Source organism: Dasypus novemcinctus, chromosome 25, assembly GCF_030445035.2.
Source record: "Dasypus novemcinctus isolate mDasNov1 chromosome 25, mDasNov1.1.hap2, whole genome shotgun sequence".
Classification (NCBI taxonomy): Eukaryota; Metazoa; Chordata; class Mammalia; order Cingulata; family Dasypodidae; genus Dasypus; species Dasypus novemcinctus.
Genome location: NC_080697.1, coordinates 44,751,661 through 44,771,592, shown reverse-complemented (window position 1 = coordinate 44,771,592; position 19,932 = coordinate 44,751,661). Strand labels below are relative to the sequence as shown.

General features: G+C 34.7%; 1 protein-coding gene across 1 annotated transcript in view; it reads left to right on the top strand.

Annotated features, from left to right (window-relative positions):
- SNTG2 (syntrophin gamma 2) overlaps positions 1–19,932 on the top strand; it is a 330,881-nt gene that overhangs the window by 164,979 nt on the left and 145,970 nt on the right. The window contains exons 10-11 of the mRNA XM_071211871.1: positions 13,536–13,665; positions 15,431–15,469. Coding sequence (XP_071067972.1) covers positions 13,536–13,665; positions 15,431–15,469 — 169 coding nt within the window. The remainder of the gene's footprint in view (positions 1–13,535; positions 13,666–15,430; positions 15,470–19,932) is intronic.

Here is a 19,932-nt window from a genome sequence, read left to right as displayed (position 1 = left end):
AATTTTCCACCATTAATATAGAAATAAGAATATTCTGCATCGAGAACTGAATTTTTAAAATATTCATAACATATTCTTCTGCCATGCTTTCTCTGTATACCTTTCTAAATCTTGGACCATATAACCCAGCTCCACATAGATGTGTTATTAAGTACCGTTCTACCTTCCACGGTGTCCCTGTGGACCCAGACTCAGGAACTTTCCCTCGTGGTTGAGAGGGTGTGCAGTGAGAACATCTCGGTTCAAGTTCTCCACCTCCTTACTCAGGGGCTTATCCCCGTGCTGCTGACAGTATATATCCAAATGAATATAATGTCCACCTGATATCATTGCTTAACTCCTCCAGGCAGAGTCCATTTCTTACTTAGCTAAATATCATTCATGGTCCCTAGCACAGGTCTTTTTCACTCAGTAGACACTTAGGTAAATTGAGTTATTAAAGTCTTATCAGTCTCTATAACCTGCAATGAAAACCACAAAGAATTTCTTTGATGGATTTATGAATATGCACTGCTAACTTTTTAATGATTACTTTTGCATCACTTTTCTAAGATTTTGTTACTGCAGAACAAATATTGCTGATTTACAAACGTAAGTTAATTCTACTTCTCCCATTCAGCAAATGTGAAAATCAACTCTGAATAGCTGCTCCCTCATTGAAATTACACCCATTTTTTTTTCTTTTTCTGGGAATTCAAAAAAGCTCTTCAGGAGTAATTGATGCAAACAGTATCAGTGGCAACATTTCAATCTTTTTTCTAAATGTGCTTTCTCTTCAGAGTAGTCCTTATCTCTACTATATATTGCTGCCTCAGGAGAAAAAAAACATTTATGTGAGGTCTTTTTTTTCCCTTTCTGTCTCCTTCTTTCTCTCTTTTAGTGCATCAAATGGCAATTTCTCAATGTAGTATCTTTTATTTCTATCTCTAAGAGTTATTCATTTGACTACAAGGGATTAGTGCCCTGTCGACTGACAGGTAATACAAAATCTTGGCTTTTGGACATTAAGATCTTTTCTTCTTTTCCAAGCAAGATAAATTCATCACAAGTCCTCCCCCTCTGAATACTAAGTTGATTTCTCTTTCCTTTGTGTGTGGAGATTTAATGCGCTCTCCAAGTTTGAAATGAAAATAAATAGGGAAGGATTTTAAAGTTGGAAGAATTTAATCACAAATGAAAGAAACATAATAATGTGCATGACAGTTTCCCTGAGAAAGTATACAGAGAAAGGATGATTCTAAGGCAGACTGTGGTGTATAAAGCTGTATCTAGGGTGCACACAACCCTTAATGCAAAATCTTATTCCATGGATATTAACCGAGGCTTTAGGGATGGTGGTTGATGGGAGTGCCCTCTTACTTACCTATTAGGCTGTCTAACTACTTCTGAGGTCGCCCTCTTCAATAACTAGGGTTGTTTTTATTTGTCCTTTTATTCCTGCCTTTGCTTTGCAGGAGGCCCTGCATGTTTCAATGTGACCTTTACCAGTGTTGTAGTTTGTGGTTGTGTTTACCCCTGAAAATCATGTTCTTAAAGCTGATCCGTGCCTGTGAGATCTTTTGATGAGGTTACTTCAGTTAAGGACCTTTCGATTAGGTTGCTTCAAGGCATGGCCCAGGTGAGTATTATCTCTCTTACTGGAGTCCTTTAAAAGAGAATGTAATTGAGAGGAGAGAGAGAAAATTACAGGACACAAAGAGAAAGCCAGGGAGCCAAGAGGCTGAAAGCATCTAAACCCAGTAGTGAAGGGGCAGAGACCAGCACAGGCCACCAGGAGCTTTGCCATGGGACAGAGGAGTCCAAGATCACTGCCAGCAGGTCTTCGGGAAAAAAGCACTGCCTTGATGGTGCCTAGGTTTGGACATTTTTGTGGCCTCATAACTGTAAAATGTAAACTAATAAATTCCCATTGTGAAAAGTTGGCCCATTTCTGGTATATTGCATTTCGGCTGCCTAGCAGAATAAAACAACCAGTATTAATAGTCTTCCCCAGATCCTAAGATTTTACCTCTCTACCTCCTATGACAAAATGCCTGCCTCCTCCTCATCATCAACCACTCTTTTCTTATTCCAGGAAACTCAGATGTTTCAGACTCTCCTTTTCACTCCCAGGCTTATCATGTTAGGTGTTCCCAATTGCTTTCTGATACAAAACATCTATAGTTTGTGAGAAGTTAATAACATGTTCTTCAAATGGTGTTCTGCAGAATCCAGTCAAGTTTTCTCTTCATCTTGTAATCAATGCTATCTAAGAAGGTAAAATATTCTCCTGGCTGAATAATTTACCGGCATCTATACTTTTACATTTACCTAGACTCAAACTTGTTTCCAAGCTTTTATTAGATATTCTAAGGGAGCTGTTTGCCTTTTTCTCCAGCTCTCTTATCAGATACAAGATTTCTTTCCCAAGAGAAAGAATATAAGAAATGATAACTCAGAATGCACAGGACTGTTCCAAAAGACTGAGTTTTATTAAATACCCAATCAAATATATATTTAAAATATATGGCCAAAGATGGACAGAATGTGCTACATAGTCATAATAGCAGCATTACATGTGCCCTAAAGTATGCAATTTTCTGGAGGCATTATAATGTTATAGTTAAGAAGAGGTGTCATTTAATCAGAGACCCAAGTTCTTTTTAATGTGTGTGTGTGTGTGTGTGTGTGTTCAGGAACCTTTGCCATGTTCTGACTTTGTGACCTTGGATAAATTGATTCATCCACCTATGCTTCAGTTTCCTGATAAATTGAATGCTTCAGTGTTTGTTTTGTGAAATAAAATACTTTTTTAAAATTTTTAATGTCTTTAGAATATTTTGTCCAATATCTCATTCACCGCAAGAAATGTATATCCTAAGGAATGTATAAATTTACCTGTTTTTCCATGTGTGTCTTCTCCTAAATTAATTCCTGAGTTATCCTTCTAAAAATAAATGAAAGAGTCATATGCTATTTTAAAGCAATTTATTATGCAAATAAAACTGAAAGTTAAAAAGTGAGAAAGTAAGTTTATTGACCAATACGTTTACTCAATGCCAAACTCGACTATTTTTAAAACATTCATTTGATTCAATTCCCTTGAAGGTAGTCTAATAGATTATTCATGTAGGTGAAATCTATATGGATTATGTAGCTCATAATATGGATTTGGATTTAAAAATATAGTTTAACCAGCATTGGAGAATCTGGAAAGCTGTGTAATTGAAAGTTATATTTTTCAAGGAAGGAATTTTGTTACATAGAACATTCTCCAGTATAGATTGTGCCATTTCAGTAGTCATACAGCCAGTAGTTAAATCAGAAAGAGATACAGAAGTAGAACTATATGTAATCTTTACTTTCCCTTGGTGCCTGCTAACATATGCTGGTGTAGCAGCTGCTTCTATTAAAAATGACCTCTGTTAGTAATGTTGAAAAAGCTATCTAAGGATTTAAAAGGTTTCTTAATGAAAGCAAAGCCTTTAAGGATAAATATCCTCATGGACATAGAAGTGACTTATATACATGTGGGAGAAATTCTGAAGTCAGCTTTTTTGGGGACACTGCAACCGAAGACTAAAGGAAACTTTGGTAGCAGATGCGATGATTTTGTTAAACTTATTTCCTTTAACTATAGGATAAAATTGCAAGTTCCATTATTTAAAATAGTTATAAAACCTGAATGTTGAGACGTAGCAGTTTCAGTGGATTTAGCCATGTAAGAATCTTTTAGAATTTGTTTTATTTTTATAAGACAAATATATTTCTGTTTTCAGTTAAGAGTATTTTGAATTTTTAAAAAATAATTTCAGTCATTATGTAAATGTGAACTTAAGATTTATGATCATTTGTTCAAATATGAAGAATGTAATCAAGATAATTAAACATGTTTTGCATGTATCTTTAGCAACTTCAACAACTTTAATTTCCAGGACAAAAGATGGATACCGAAACCTGTCCTCTGTCTAAAACACAAGAATTTATTGGGAATCAGCTTGTCCTTTGCCTTATAGATTTACTAATATCCTTCCCTCTGCATTTTGAATAAATGCAGATTTTTATAAGAGCTATTTCATCATCACTATAAGAGATTTTCTGGGATTTTTTGTTTTTAAAAGAAAATGCAGAATTAAGGTATTTGTTCATCAAGCAGGAATTTAGCATCTACTATGCAAGAACTTAGGAAGGTACAAGAGATTCATAGAGGCATAAGATCTGGTCGTAGCATTAAAGGAGCTCACAAGATAGTTGGGGGATATAGAAAAACAAATTAAATTAATCTCTGTCATCTTCCCATCTTAGAATATGAGAGTCTTGTTTTCTGCAGAGGTGGAGTCTTCATTTCAGCATCTACTATCAATAGTATTATTTATTGGTAGCAAAATTTGGGAAAGACAGTCTTTGAACTTCTTACTATTTAGGCACAACTTAGTTTCCTTCAAATCTCTGCCTTATAGTATTGTATTTTTCACATAAGCCTAGGCAAATATGGACCTGCATGGCTGTATTTAAGAGTGAACCCAATACACAGATTTCCATTTTATTTAGAGCCTGAATATTGTTCTATTGAAGTATTTCCAAATGTCTTTAATATGTTTAATCTACTTGAACTGTTTTCTCTGAGATATAAGTATATTTTACAATAATACTTTTACAAAACAAAAATACATATAGGCATACATTCTATATGTATATTCATATACATATATGTATATTCATGTATATTCATATATATGTATATTCATATATACATATATACACGTATACATATGAATATATACACATACATTCTATATATATAGAATATGTATATACATACATTCTATATATACCATATATTTATCTATGAAAATTTTACGATAATTCTAGCACTATACTCTCATGGTTGCGACTTTTTTTTAAGTTATGTTCCAGGCAATGGGTGACCATTTCTCTTCATTTTTGTTAATCCTCTATGTCGGATAGTACTGCCCCATTTCTAAAATGAGGATGAGAGCCCATAGAGGTTACATGGTTTTCCTAAGTCACACAGCTGATAAGTGGCAGCATCTGTGAAATCTAGGTCTTTCTGATTCTTTAAGTCTGTGGTTTTAACACGTCATTCTATCTCCCAGTTCTAAGAATAGTACTGTATGAACACATGAATTTCTCTTCCACAATCAATTTCACAACCTCCACTACGTAGGAAGAGATGCCTCTGTGGTGAAAGAGAATCACAAGGTTTTAGAGCTAGAAGCCTTCGTAATGGTTGACTGCTATGAGGTCTCTTTACCACCTCATGCCGCCATGCTCTCTTAAAAAGTAATACTGATTTTTGGTCCCTAGTGAGTATGAAAGAACCTAGAATAGAATGCCATCTTTACTCTTGTTTCAGTTGTTTCTTGGTTTCATGAGCCTTGGTGGGGTGACATTTCTTTTACTTCTCGGCCCTTGCCTCCTTTTCTCATTCTAACGTGTTAGCTTTTTGAAGGCCGATTAGTGTCATTTCCTTTGGCTTCAGTACTGGCATATTAGGAGCCATAGCTAAAATCAGGGTAGCTTGCTAAGTGCCTCCTTTTCTGAAACAAACTCCTAAGTTTCATCCTATATGTTATCTCAGATACTATACCTTCCTGATCCTTACCCCAGGTCATTTTAAGGAAAATCTATTGGCCTTGTGTGTAACAAAAAACAAGGGATAGGAGCTCATGTTAGCTCCAGATTTGAGGGTGCTAGCTATTATTCTATTGTTTCGCTGTTCATAGTCAGAATGTACAATTTTGTATCCATTTTTAAATATTTGGGATAATTTTCATGGCTTGATTTATGCCAAGGATATTCTGATATAGATATTTTAATTCTGTAATTCTGGTTTGTCTTTTTTTTTTTTTGTTCTCTAGTTTTATTCTTTGGAATGAAAAGGGAAAAGAAAAATAAGTTAGATAAATATATATACATATATATGCCATAATGTTATACTCTTCCAATTGTGTATATTAAACACAATTTGATAATATATACAGTAGTGTTGTAGGGATTCAGAAGAAATATGTGCTGGCATCTTTGATGTTAGGCGGCTGGAAAGTTCGTGAAAGATTTAAAGAAAAGAAAAGACTTTTCTTTTACCTGAGAAGCTTCAGGCATAATTGTATGTGTAAGGTTATCATGTGGAAAAAAAATATCAAGGTACATGTTTCTGTTACAGTAGTTTATCATACTTCCTGCCTGGTAAATAGAAGTGCCTGCTTTGGATGTTGTAAACCAAAGAGTTGGGCTTGCTTATGCAGAAATAACAGAGAAACATAACTATAAGCTATGATCCACGTACTTGTGCTGCACTGCACTGCACTAAAATACATAATAATTTCATTTTTGAAGGTAATTATACTGGATCAAAGTACATGAGCTCAGGAGTCAGACTATCTGCATTTAAATTCAGAATCTTCCTCTTATTAGCTTCCAAACCTGGTGCAGTGTGCACAGTGTCTTTATACCATTGTTTTTATGCTGAGAAATTGAAATAATAAAGCTTATTTCATATGATGGCAGTAAGAATTAATTAAATTAGAAATGTAAATTCCTTAATGTAATATCTGGTACAAAGTAAGCCCTTCATAAATAATAACCTCTAATTCTTGTTCTTGTTATTGCTGTTATTGTTATGATTTAGTTGTTATTATTATGTGTTAAAAGTCCATGCATCATGAATGCCTTCCTTCTTATAATTCCTAAAGTATCCCTAGTAGCATATGTATTAAAAGAAATACAAACTACTTAATGCAATCAGTGCCCTCTTTTGTAGTTTTTCCCCAGAAGATCAGATAATTGCAATAATTTTGTATGTAACATGTGCTAGACATAGTGCAAACCACTTTGTATACATTATCTCAATTTCATTCTCCTAACTCAGTAATGCAGGACTTTATTATACCTATTTTTAGATTAAAAACCATACAGAATGGCTGAGTTTAGGGGATAGACTGATTCTTCTACTGGTAAGTAAGGGGCAATTCATTAGAAGAAATTCTAACCATTCAGATGACAAACTCAGGCACTTTAAAGTCATACTGGATATTCTCAAGTATTTAGTCATGCAACACATATTTTTGCACACCTACTTTTATTGCCAGGTACTGTTGAAGATGCTGGACATGATGAAATTAACAAAACTGAACAAAAACATGCTTTTATAAAGCTTATCATCTAGTAGGAAAACAAATACCCATCCAAACCATAATAACATGATGAATGTTTTTCAGATCCCTGGAGGTATATATTCATTTTATTCAATAGGAGGTGTATTAGTCAGCCAAAGGGGTGTTGATGCAAAATATCAGAAATCTTCTTGCTTTTATAAAGGGTATTCATTTGGGGTAGATGCTTATAGTTACCAGGCCATAAAGCATAAGTTACTTCCCTCACCAAAGTGTATTGCCACCTGTTGGGGCAAGATGGCTACTGACATCTGCCAAGAGTTCAGGCTTCTTGTGCTCCTCTCTTCCTGGAGCTTGCTGCTTTCTTGGCTTAAGATTCCTCTCTTCCCAGGGCATGCTTCTCTTTCCTCACAACCAAGCTCTTCTGTGTGCTTATTTCCTGGGTTCCAGCTCAAGACTCCAGCATCAAAACTCCAACATCAGAAACTCAAAAATCAAAAGCTTCAACTCTGTCCTTTGCCATGTCTTCTATTTATGAGTCACCACCCACCAAGGGGCAGGGACTCAACACCCTACTGACATGGCCCAATCAAAGCTTTAATCATAATTTAATCATGCCCAGGTACAGACTAGTTTAAAAACATAATCCACTATCTATTTATGGAATTCATAACCATATCAAACTGCTACAGAAGGCATTTAGATGATTACTAAAGATCACATTCAGTTGTTCCACCCTCTAACTTCAGTTGGATGGCTTGGATGGAGTACTCTACCTTCCATATGTCTGAAGTACCTGCGCTGGGAAGGCAGGGGGCTAGAAGACTCGGACCTTGGTCTCCTGAAAGCAAAAGAAAGTGATAGAAGGAGGATGCCAAGTTAAACTTTTAGTCGCCACCAAGGAGAAATTATCTTTCTTCACTAGACCTGCTGAACTTCTGTCCATCTCGAATGAACACTTCGTTTATACTGTGAATTTTATGGTGATAATAACTTCTTAATAAACAATTGACTACATGGTATCTGAATTTAAATGAGTCCTATTCACTAATATTTAATATGAAATACATAGAAATGCCACTGCGTATTAGTGAAATAAACAAGAAAACAGTTCTCTGGCTTATACTAAAAGGTTATATCCCCTCTATGGAAACAGTTTTGAATTGTAATCTGTGAACAATTTGATGATTTTTTTAAAATTCTGGAAAAGATACACATTCCCCCCCCCCATTTTGTTTAGTGGATAATCATGAATCTTACTCATGAGCTAAAATAAATATCCATGCTATCCCTCAGCTTCCAAAACATGTAGGATTAAAGCTAAACAAAGAAAACAGGCATATATGAAAGCACTCCTTTTGTTCCAAGTTACTGCACAGGCATAAAGAGATAAATGGTGGCAAGAATCTATAATAGAATGACAACGTATGGTCATTTATTTATGGTCATAATATACAGTCATGTGTATATGGTCATTAACTATAATTTAGGGATAAAGTCTTCGGTTAATTTTTAAAGGTTGAATGTATTTGCCTTTAAAACTATACTATTTGTTTTAAAGATTGTTAATAAACCTCATGTTCACTTCCTCTGACATTGAGTCATTTTTTCCCTGACATTGAGGTTTTGAGGGCAAGTAAACATTCTCAGTTCTTAAGAGTCATACTTTGGCTAGGTAAAAAAATTCTATAGCACAATGGAAGTAAGAGGTTGGAAGATTCCATTGGTCATGACCAAAAGGATATTTAACAGTTACCTAAATTTTCAGTTTTAAAAATCATTGATATAGTCTACATGGTCAATTGTAGCATAAAGTAGGTGACACATTGAACCTATTTTTAGATTAATAATGGTAATTATTGAACTTTGTGGAATCTTTGAAGGTACTGCTTACAGAGGTGCAGATAGGATTAAGGGTACTGTCATCACCCAGTTGACAGTGCCTGCAGGGGCAGGAAGAGGACATTTTACTGGATCTGTATGAGAATGATAGCTGTGGGAATGGCTACCACACAGGAACGTCAGACATAGGTAACTCTAATTGCTGATTTAAAAAATCTAACATGTGATTATCAAACACCATTCTGGGTACTGAGCAATGGATATGTGAGCTAAAATATAATGTTGCCTCTCTGGCAGTGTGAGAAAGGGACTTGATAGAGAGGTTTAAATTCAATATAAGTGAAATACTGAGAAGATAGAAACCACAGAATTAATCTGAAAGTTAGTAGGAATAATTTAGCGGTTAGTCATGCAAAATAATTTGTGTAACTGACACTATCTAGTATTGCTTTATAACAAAACAAATTTTAAATTTTATTTTCATACTTTATTATTATGGTATCTATTGGCTTTTTTACCAATAGCATTCACCATTTCTGTGTACATAATTTGCAATTTTCATTGCTTGCTTTGACAGATAACTTTACTGGGTGTTTAATAATAATTACTACACACTACCTATGAGTTTACAAATAACTGTTTACATTATTCCATTTGTTTCTTACAATATTTCTGTTCTGTGAAACAATTGGCATTTTGAAGGCCAATCACATAAATGAGGAAAATGGTTCTCAGAGGTTGAATGATAGCTTGTCTCATAACGTTAAAACATAAATGTGATAGAATCAAAACATAGAACCTCTAGCTCAAACCTCATCCTGCTTCACTGTAAAACACAACTCTCTACATACTGTGCATGTACCATGAGCTTCTAGGATTCATGGATTCATTGCCGAAAACCTAAATCTCTTTCTCAAGACCACACAAATAATAAATGGTCATGAATGGGGCCTGAGTCCACTATCTTTCTCCCTAACATACTGCTTATAGTTTTTCATAAGACGGGATAGTAGTAATTATGGTGTGGATCATATTAACCATTTCCAATGTTTAATTACCAATACACTAGATACTCTGGCATATATATTGCTGACCATTAGGGAAATGCAAATTGAAACTACAATACATACAACAGAAGTAATAAAGATGAAAAGACAGACAATACCAAGTATTGGTGAGGATAAGGAACATTTGAAATTCTTCCATATTCCTGATAGTACAATATTTTGGAAAACAAAAAATTTAGCTCAATACATATATAACTTATGATTGAGCTTTTCCATTTATAGACCACAGACAATAGAAAAAAATATATTCCTATATTCACCAAAAAAAAAAAAACCACAACAAACAAACATAGAATGTGCACAGCAACATTATCTATAACTTCCCTAAATGGAAACAACTCAAATATCTACTAACAGTAAAACATAAATAGTTTTACATATTTGTAAATAAATTTGTATATATTTTACAAGAAAAGTATATATACAATAATGAGAATGAACAAACCGTAATGATGTGCGACAACTTGGATGAATCTCACAGACATCTTGTTGAGTGAAAGAAACCAAATTCAAGAGAGGACTTATGAGTCCATCAGGATAAAGTTCAAGAATAGGCCAAGCTAATTAATATAAGGTCTTGAAGGTCACAATGATGGCCACCCTTGAGGGGAAAAGGTACGTTGGAGGGAGGGAGAGTCTAGGGGACTGTTGATACACTATTAAAATTTCCTATCTGGATCTGGATGCTAGGTACCCAGGCATATCTAATTTATGGGTTTGTCAAGATAAACACTTGTAATTTGTGTACTCTTATGTGTGTTGTGCTGTAGTTCAAAAGAAAAGATACCTAAAAATAATCATCTCTAAACTCACATATCTGGGAGCCATGGTACTTACCTGTTGTTAATAATGACCCACTGATCCAGCTTTTTAACAGGAAATTCAGGGCAGCCTGATGTTGTATATATTACACTAGTTAACATTAAGTTGAGAAATGTTGACGACAATCCAATTTTTTTGTTAGCATTTAACTTAATGAAAACTAATAAGTACCGAGATGGAGAAAATGTAGTTGTCAGGTTTCTTCAGTATTTACTAAGCACTGAATTTCTGTGGTACATCATACCAAATTGCAGAGAAACATCCCCCAGCATTTTTAGACTCAAAGAACTTTGGAAGGAGCACAGCAGAAACGAAACTTGAAATGCTATCTCTGGGTTATTTATCAAATGATGTTTTTCTGAGGGCAAATAAATGAATATCAAAATGATGAAGAAGGTAAGGAAACCTTTCTCCCAGATAGAAAGAGTAGGAGATCAATGAACAGAGAGGCAGATTTGCTAGCACTTTTAGAACCTAGTACATTAGTAATGAGCTGCTGAATTCTGAATTTGCATCAATTTGTTGTTTTGAGGTTTTTTTTCTTCTAGCCAGTTAGTTCTACTAAATTACTAATATATTTAGCCATGCTTCAGTTCAACTCAACCTAATTCAGCAAAAGCTAATTGAGTAATAAATACTACCAGCAATAACTGTTCAAGGTGGTAAGGACTCAATAATGATAGATTAGGGGGTCATTTTTACATCTATTAGGGAAAACAGATAACTGTAAAAATGCTATTATACATTATTTAAATGAGTAAACTTTACTCCATTGCCCCCTTCAGCTACTGCCCCTTCTTTCTTCCTATAAAAAAAAGCAAAAATCCTTGAAAAAAAATAGATTTACCATTTCTAATTTCCTTCCTTTTTCTCTTTTTTGAAAAAACAGACCTGTTAAGATACAGTTCACATACCATATAATTTGCCCATATAAAGTGTACAATTCAGTGACTTTTAGTATATTCAGAGTTGTGCAACCACCCCTGAAATCTATTTTAAAACATTTTCCTCACCTCAAACAGGATCCTTATGGCCTATAATTATCACTTCCCTATCACCCAATTTTATTTTATAGCGTTTCCATTTGTATACGTTTCTTAGCGCAGTACAGTTTGGTTCTTATTATTGTAATCAGTTCATATAAATGAGACTATACAATATTTGTCCTTTTGTGTCCTTCTGTGTCAGTATAATGTCAAGTTTCATCTGTGTTGTTGCATGCTTCAAGACTTTACCTGTTAATTTTTTTGTAGTTTCCTTGTAAATGATGGGAGGTTTCTGTTGTTTTCAAATTTTTCTCCTTGTCTTTGACTTTGGACATTTTTACTATAATGTGTCTCTTTGTGGATCTCTTTCCATTTATTGTAGAGTATGTACATTAGTGTTTTTCAATAAATTTGCGATATTTTGAGCCATTATTTCTTCAAATATTTTTTTCTGTTCCTTTCGTGCTGTCTCTTCTGCAACTGATATTCCCATTATATGTATTTTGGTAGGTTCTCCAGTTATTTCTTCTACCAGGTCATGTTTACTCTTGTTCTTCCTTAGTGAAATTTTTACCTCATTTATTGTCCTTTTCAAATGTTCTCATTTATCAGGTTTGTATTTCACCAAGCAGAAAAATCAGCTAGAAATAAGTCCATCATATGTCCTATTTTAAGCAATTCAAATTAAGGTGGAAATGGCTTTTCATCAGGGATCTTTGTTTTTAAGAAAGAAAGGTTGCTTATTCAGAGGAAACTCTGATCTGACGTACTTCCTTCAAGAGTATGTGAGATTGTTTTAAAATGTCTTCATTTCCTATTCCTTCCCTTATATCCTCGTTTCTTAATAAAACAGTGGATTACTGTCACCTGAAATATTATTAAGAACATAATTTAGCGTGGACTTTGTTTTTTAAAAATGTTTGTTTTATTTTTTTGTTTTCTAGTATTTTCTTAGCACCATGGAGGTGCAAAGGCTACATAGGTTATATATATTGTAGTCTTATTATATTTTTAAAAATTTACAAGTTAGGGAAGGAGAACTACTGAATTAGAGACAATTATTTTGCTGTAATGATTCATCATGATTGTGTAATGGTAATTTTTTGAAAAGTAATTTGTCATGGTTGTGTTTATGGTGCTTGGTTTTCATGAAAAAGAAAATGAAGCAAGTTCTTCAAAAGCAGTATTGTAAATCAGAAATATATATGTGATCGTAAAATATCATCAGTATTCAGTAAAGATGGTGTTTGATTCTTCCCCATCACCACTGTGTCAAGAGATTTAAATAATGTAATAGATGGGCTTCAAAATAATTTACTGAAGATCATATAAGATAATATCTACAAAATTTCTACAAGAGCAAGAGTTATTTTCACTATGAAATGCCTTTCATATTTTTGTTAAATTAAAAACGGCTTTCAGTAATGAGGGACTTAGGTGTTTTGAATTTAATTTTAGTAAAGCTCTTTAATATGCTCTCTAAAATATGTATATGATTACAATTTTCTATTGTGTTTTCTATAGTAAATAATAGATCAATAGTACACAAACCCAGAGTAGAAGCACTTGCTGCAATTAAAATCTGATTTTAAAAATTGCTCCTTCACTCTCCTCACTGTTGGCAAAGAAACGGTGGGTCAACTAGGTTGTACCTGAACTCTGACATACCTGTGGACAGTGTTGCTTTTGTCTCGTCTGTGCAGGTCGTGTGCGTTTGAAGTGCTTGCCTTGGATGGCGTCAGCACTGGCATTCTTCAGTTCTATACGCCCCAGGAGAGTGCTGAGTGGCTGAGGGCAGTATCCGCAAACGTTAGTGATCTGACACTTCAAAATGTAAGCACACACATTTTCCACTTCTTTTATTGTATCATACATTATAAAGAATTAATGTTTCTATTATTTACTGTTAACCTGAAAGTAATTGGTCATAATGATAAAATAGAAGAGAATGCATTTGTTTCAACATTTCAGACCTCTGAATAAAAGTTAAAAAGTAAGTCATTTAAATGTTTCCAAACACAAGAGGATAGGCTAGATCAGACATTTGGATATGTATAGCTAGAGGTTTATTTTCCCTTTCTTGCTCCCAAAAACACATGCATGCACACATAGGCACTATTTGTAGGCATCTACTATTATAAGTATATTTTATCCAGATGCATTGATGTCAAGCAGCAGTTTTATTTCAGGTAAACCTAATTGGACTAAGACTATTATTCCTCTAAAGTAATGAAAATATATGAATGTATATGCACGTATATTTATATAAATATATATAACAAAAAAATTCTCAAAATGTTATTGCAGGCATCCAGGAAGGAAAAAGTGTTGTGTTCCCTTGAGTGGAGTGACTGATGTTCAGAGTCAATAGGAGTCTTTTTTAAGGGGATAAAAAGAGAAAGTGGGGATTAAGATGTCCATGGGATGAAGGTTCCTTAAATGAACTTTCAGCAACCACTGAAGGAGTCTGACCAGACAGAAGGATGACCGTGAATTCATTGATCCCAGCTATGGAAGGCTCGTGCAGCGATTAACCCTTGGCTAAAGTTTGCTTTTGACAACTTTCTTGTTCTCACTCCCTCCCAGCCCAGCATTTGCATCACTCTTCCTGCTTCTATTTCAGTGGCAAATGGGAAGAGGTAGGAAAAGGGAACCGTTGAAAACACACTATGTAGCCTGTGAGGCACAACCTCAGCCTGCAATTGTACCCTTCCATCCATTTGCACCCCTGTATCCCATTTCTTTTTCATAACCTAGATTGTTCCTGAGAGCTGACTTGTAGGCATTGAGTAAAATACAATATTTGAGACAGTATCAAATTTTTAGATTTCTATTCCGTGGACCGGAGAAGCTTTCATTTTTCAGTTATATAAGGATGTACCAGAGCCTCTAAAATCTCATTTTCTTGAATTTGACATTTTTAATTCCAAAGTATCTGGATGGATAGAAGGGAGAGGAAAAAAAAACAGACCGTCCTAGATTGATATTTTTAAAAACATGTATGACAGCAAGAGTCCTTCAACTCCTGGTGCTTTTCACATACTGTCTCTAGCAGGCAGAGCAGAGTGTTGGAAAACTTCAAAAACTTTAAAACCAGAAATGTGAATTCAAAGCCAGGCTCCCCCATTTCCAACTCTGTAGTTTTAGGCACGTTATTTTACTGGGAATCCATTTCCTCAATAGTAAAATTCTGGAAAACAGTATCATACCTACCTAGCAGGGTTGTTGGGAGAATTAAATGAAGGAACAATATGAAATGTGATCCTTATAATTAAGATTACACCAAGGAGAAGTCATTCTCCCCATTTTTCTCAAATTGAAATGTAAGCATCTGCTGTGCCACACCTTGACTTTCAGAAAATGCTGATATTCTAAAAAGAATAATTGCATATGTGAATGTAGGAATTTTCTGTTACGAGATTGCTGCTGTAATGTGTATTCACTCTGGTTGGGTGTTCAGATAAGAATGCATCATCAAAGGAATATTGTTTCCATGGATGCTTTGAGAGGCTAATTAATTTCAGTTGCCAATAAGACAGGTTGAAAAATTATGGCATTAGTATACTTGCACTGACCCCTTACTACTCTTTCTCTACAGATGAAAATGGCAAATAAATGCTGTTCTCCTTGTGATCAGGTAGGATTTGTCTTAAATGTTGATATAATTACAAGTCTCCAAAAGTAGCTCCTTTTTGTTTTTGACATTTGATCTGTAAATATTTGATAGCAAAACATTAGCATAAATCACACTGTAGCTGGGAGTCCATGAATCCATGACCTCAATGTTAAAGCTATAAAAAAATCCTCATTTATAGTGGAAATAGTGTAAGGTAAATAGTTCTGATCTCATGATTGCCATATCATAAATAATTTAGTTATTGACAGTTACATTTTGAAAGTAAAGACAACTCAAACAGTAATGTAAATGCAGTGGTTTATACTGAAGAGTTTATGATAGAGACTCATCTGAATAATTTGGAATCCTAAGCATCAGGTAATTTTCTTAGATAACTACCTTATTTGGAAGCAAAGCTGCTCTTTGGAAAGCTTTTGACCTGAAAGATATTTTGTCCTCCACAGAAATAATGCTTACATTGACTTTGATTGATTAACAGAACTATCTGTTCAGTAACTGTACTATAGTAAGTATAGCACTGTAGTAACCTCTTCAGTTTCTTTCTTCTGGGAGGAAATGTTAACTTGTAATATGCCTGATTTCTAATTCAAAGACTGTTCATTTATTAGGTCCATAAATACTTAGAAATAACAGATTCTAAACAAGTTGCTAGAGTGTCAGATAAATAAAATTTGAAACCACTGTGCTATTTTTCTTTCTCCTTTTTAATAAAGTCATGGTTTGAGTTGTAATGTAAGTGCAAGCTTTTTATTTATATTCCATTAGTCTTCTGATTATACTTAAGGACATATGCATTGTACCCTCAAGTTAAGGAAATTTAAGAAAATGTGTTCAATTTGCTTTAAATAGTGCTTATAAACACTCTTTAAATAGTGTTTGAAGTCATAATTGAAGCCATTCATGAAATAAATCTCTGCCATTCAAATGTTTACTGAAAAAGATAGGAATTAGGAATGTATTTTAAGTTAAGCCTCCCTAAAAATCGTTTTTAAATTAGAAAAGAGAAATTAAACTTCTTATGAAAGCACTTCTTACAGTCTCTAAATTTATGATGAACTATTTCTGTTTTATATAGGTGAATGAGGAGTGTTAGATAAGTACATTACAAGGAATATCTCCATAAATATCCTCAAATTCATATAGGATTCATTGCAAAATATTATTTTCCTTCTATACCTTGTTTTTAAACAAAAATTCTCTTAAAATTTCCCCTTCCAATTCATAAATAATGCTCATCTCCCCTCAATTTATTTAGCAAAGCTGGGGGGAACAGTCTCAAATTGGTGTTAGAGTCTCCAAGAATAACTTACCTTTTTGAAATCGGATTTATAGTAGCACTTATATATTAGCAAAAAATCTTCCATGATTTTCTTTTTCTAGGAAACCAGAGACCCTTCTGAGATGATAGGAGGAGGGTGGTGCTTCTCAATAAGACTCAATGTTTCAGCTGCTTCATCTGTCCTATTGTGGAGATATTGGACAGTTCCTCTTTACCTAGCAAGATTATAATGACTATAAAAACATAATTCATTGTAAATGGTTCTGAGATGATTAAATATAATACAAACGAGAGGTCATTATGATGATAACATTCCATTGCAATGTGCAGCTTTCATAAGACTTAAAATTAAGTTCCCAGAACAGTTTGGATTTTAGTAGATATACTTGTAATTACTTGGCATGCTAGAAAGACCACTCGGGGAAGCGAACTTGACCCAATGGAGAGGGCATCTGCCTACCACATGGGAGGTCCGTGGTTCACACCCCGGGCCTCCTTGACCCGTGTGGAGCTGGCCCATGCGCAGTGCTGATGCGCACAAGGAGTGCCGTGCCACGAGGGGTGTCCCTGCATAGGGAGCCCCACGCGCAAGAAGTGCACCCCACAAGGAGAGCCACCCAGCGTGAAAGAAAGTGCAGCCTGCCCAGGAATGGCGCCGCACACACGGAGAACTGACACAACAAGATGACACAACAAAAAGAGATGCAGATTCCCAGTGCCACTGATAAGAATAGAAGCAGTCACAGAAGAACACACAGCAAATGGACACAGAGAGCAGACAACTGGGGGGGAGAGGGGAGAGAAATAAATAAAAAATAAATCTTTAAAAAAAGGAAAGAAAGAAAGAAAGACCACTGATCTGGGAACCAAAACATATTTTGATTTTTTTTGAAGTTTAACTCTCTTTATCACAGGGTCAGAGTAATAAAATAGCAGTTCATAGTAATGCAAAATAAGTGATGAGCAAAATTCCCAATACAGAAAATTTTAGGTCAGAGGCATGAGAGGTAGTAGGACAATCTTGATTTTCTTTGCCTTGGTGAAATTTTGTCGCATAGTAAGCCTCATTTCTGTGGTATCGTCTTTAGTTGCCTTAATTGAAAATATCTTGACTAAAACCCAGATTCTAACCACAAATGAACCATTATCTGGTGATGTAATTTGAACAAATTACTATCTAAACCTAGTTTCTTCATCTATAATATAAATAGTCATAGATTAATCCAAAGTATTTTTCTACCTTAAAATTTCTATACAACTTTGAACTTCTTGGGGGGGGGGCCGCACTTGGATTAGTTTGATTGGAAAGAAATATTAGAAATGAGCTTCACCTTGTAGGGTTATTAAGCAGCCAACCCCTGGTGTATCTTTGCATGCTTTGGTAGAGCACTATTTCACATTTTCTTCAAAAGTTGCATATTTTGTATGCATTATAGAGTTTAGATTTATGGCTTCTGTCACCAAAAAGGCACTATTTTAGCCCTCTATAATTTTGTGGACTAAAACATTTGATATGCCTAAATGAACAAAGAGATTGACTTAAAAAGTTACTTCTCAGAGGGTTGGATATTGTTTTTAATATATTTGATAGGCTTTCAAAGTTCTCTTTGCCTTTAATCCACAATTATAAAACACTGATTTGGAACGAGGTTCACATTTTCCAGCCTGCCACATTAAACCTCTGGCCACTTCTCTCCTGACCAGATGAAGGAAAGATATATTATATAATACATAAGTTAGGTATGAACCCTCAGAATCAGCACCCACCCTTCTCTGCATTGTTTGTAGCTGTGATATATATATATAATTTTTCTTTGCACTATTGGCACTGCTTGATTCTCAGCCACATTTTGGTACTAAATATTTTAGGCATTTGTATAATATAAATGGGACTTCATGTAACCCATTGGATCACAGATTAAACACTCATTAAGGAGACCTCTACATGTCTTAACCGTTTCACCTACCATTAAGGAAAACTATCAGTTATCAGGAACTATATAAAAGAAGAGTTGCTACACCACGACTGAATGAATGCCATCTCCAGATAGGTATGGTACAGGAGGGTCATCAAAAACTGAAAACATGTAAGACATTTTAATGACACGGGGAAATACTCTTGCTATGGAAAGTCAAATCAAATATAGAATATAATACTATTCATAGGAGATATTGCACACATGTAATATATTTGATGATTTAAATGGAATATACAAAAATGCACAGAAAATATTAAATCTGTGGGCTGAAAATTATTGATGATTTATTTTAGTTATTATTTTCTATATGTTTCAAAATTTTTAGAGAAATAACTCAAGGGGAAATCATTTATTTTAAAGTAAGAAGAGTTCTAAAGTATCTGTCATGGAGGACAGGATTGTTAGGAGATTTGAAAGGATTTTTGTAAGAATAGCTGACACCTATGAATTTTCTAGATTGTCTCATACTCTTCTCCTCCCAAGACTATGACAAATTCAGCTATGGTTAGTGTTCACTCCTCTTTTGGCCTTTTGAAGTTTCTTTCTCTGAAAGTAGACATCTTTCCTTGCCTGTTCAGCACATCTTCCCTTCTTTTGTCTGCACAGCATAAGAAGTAAACCATGCAACAGTCAACAGGGTAGTGCAGATTATTACTGCTTCCCTGACTGAGGAGGTTGATAATAATAAAAGGAATATTCTGATAACTTCTAAGAGGGCCTGAGGCAACTTAGACTCAATTAAATGGGTTAGTCTCTATGTATATGGTGGGGCAGAGGGTGCCTCCTTTCAAACAGGTGCTAGAAAAAGTGGGAGTGCCTCCTGGAGAAAGCACTGCCATTGAATTCAGATTTCCTTGCATGTATTGGTTGAGTCCCACTATACTCCATGACTCTTAGTTTTGCTTTCTTTGCAGAAGAAATAATCATAATAACCATAGCAACCATTTATTGAGCACTTCACACCAGGCAAAATTCTGCACAAGCATCTATTTATCCTTCATAGAAGCCTTCTGAGGAAGATGTTTACTCAGTCACACAGAGAAGGAATTTGAGGCTTAGAGAAATTATGTAACTTGCTAAGCAAAGCCACAAAAAGAGCAAGGGATAGCTCCTGAGTGGGAATGCTGCCTACTCATGCTCCAAAACTGGGATGTCCAGTTGAGATAAAGAATGCAAAAGCGCCTCAGAGGTGTAAAGTGCAACAA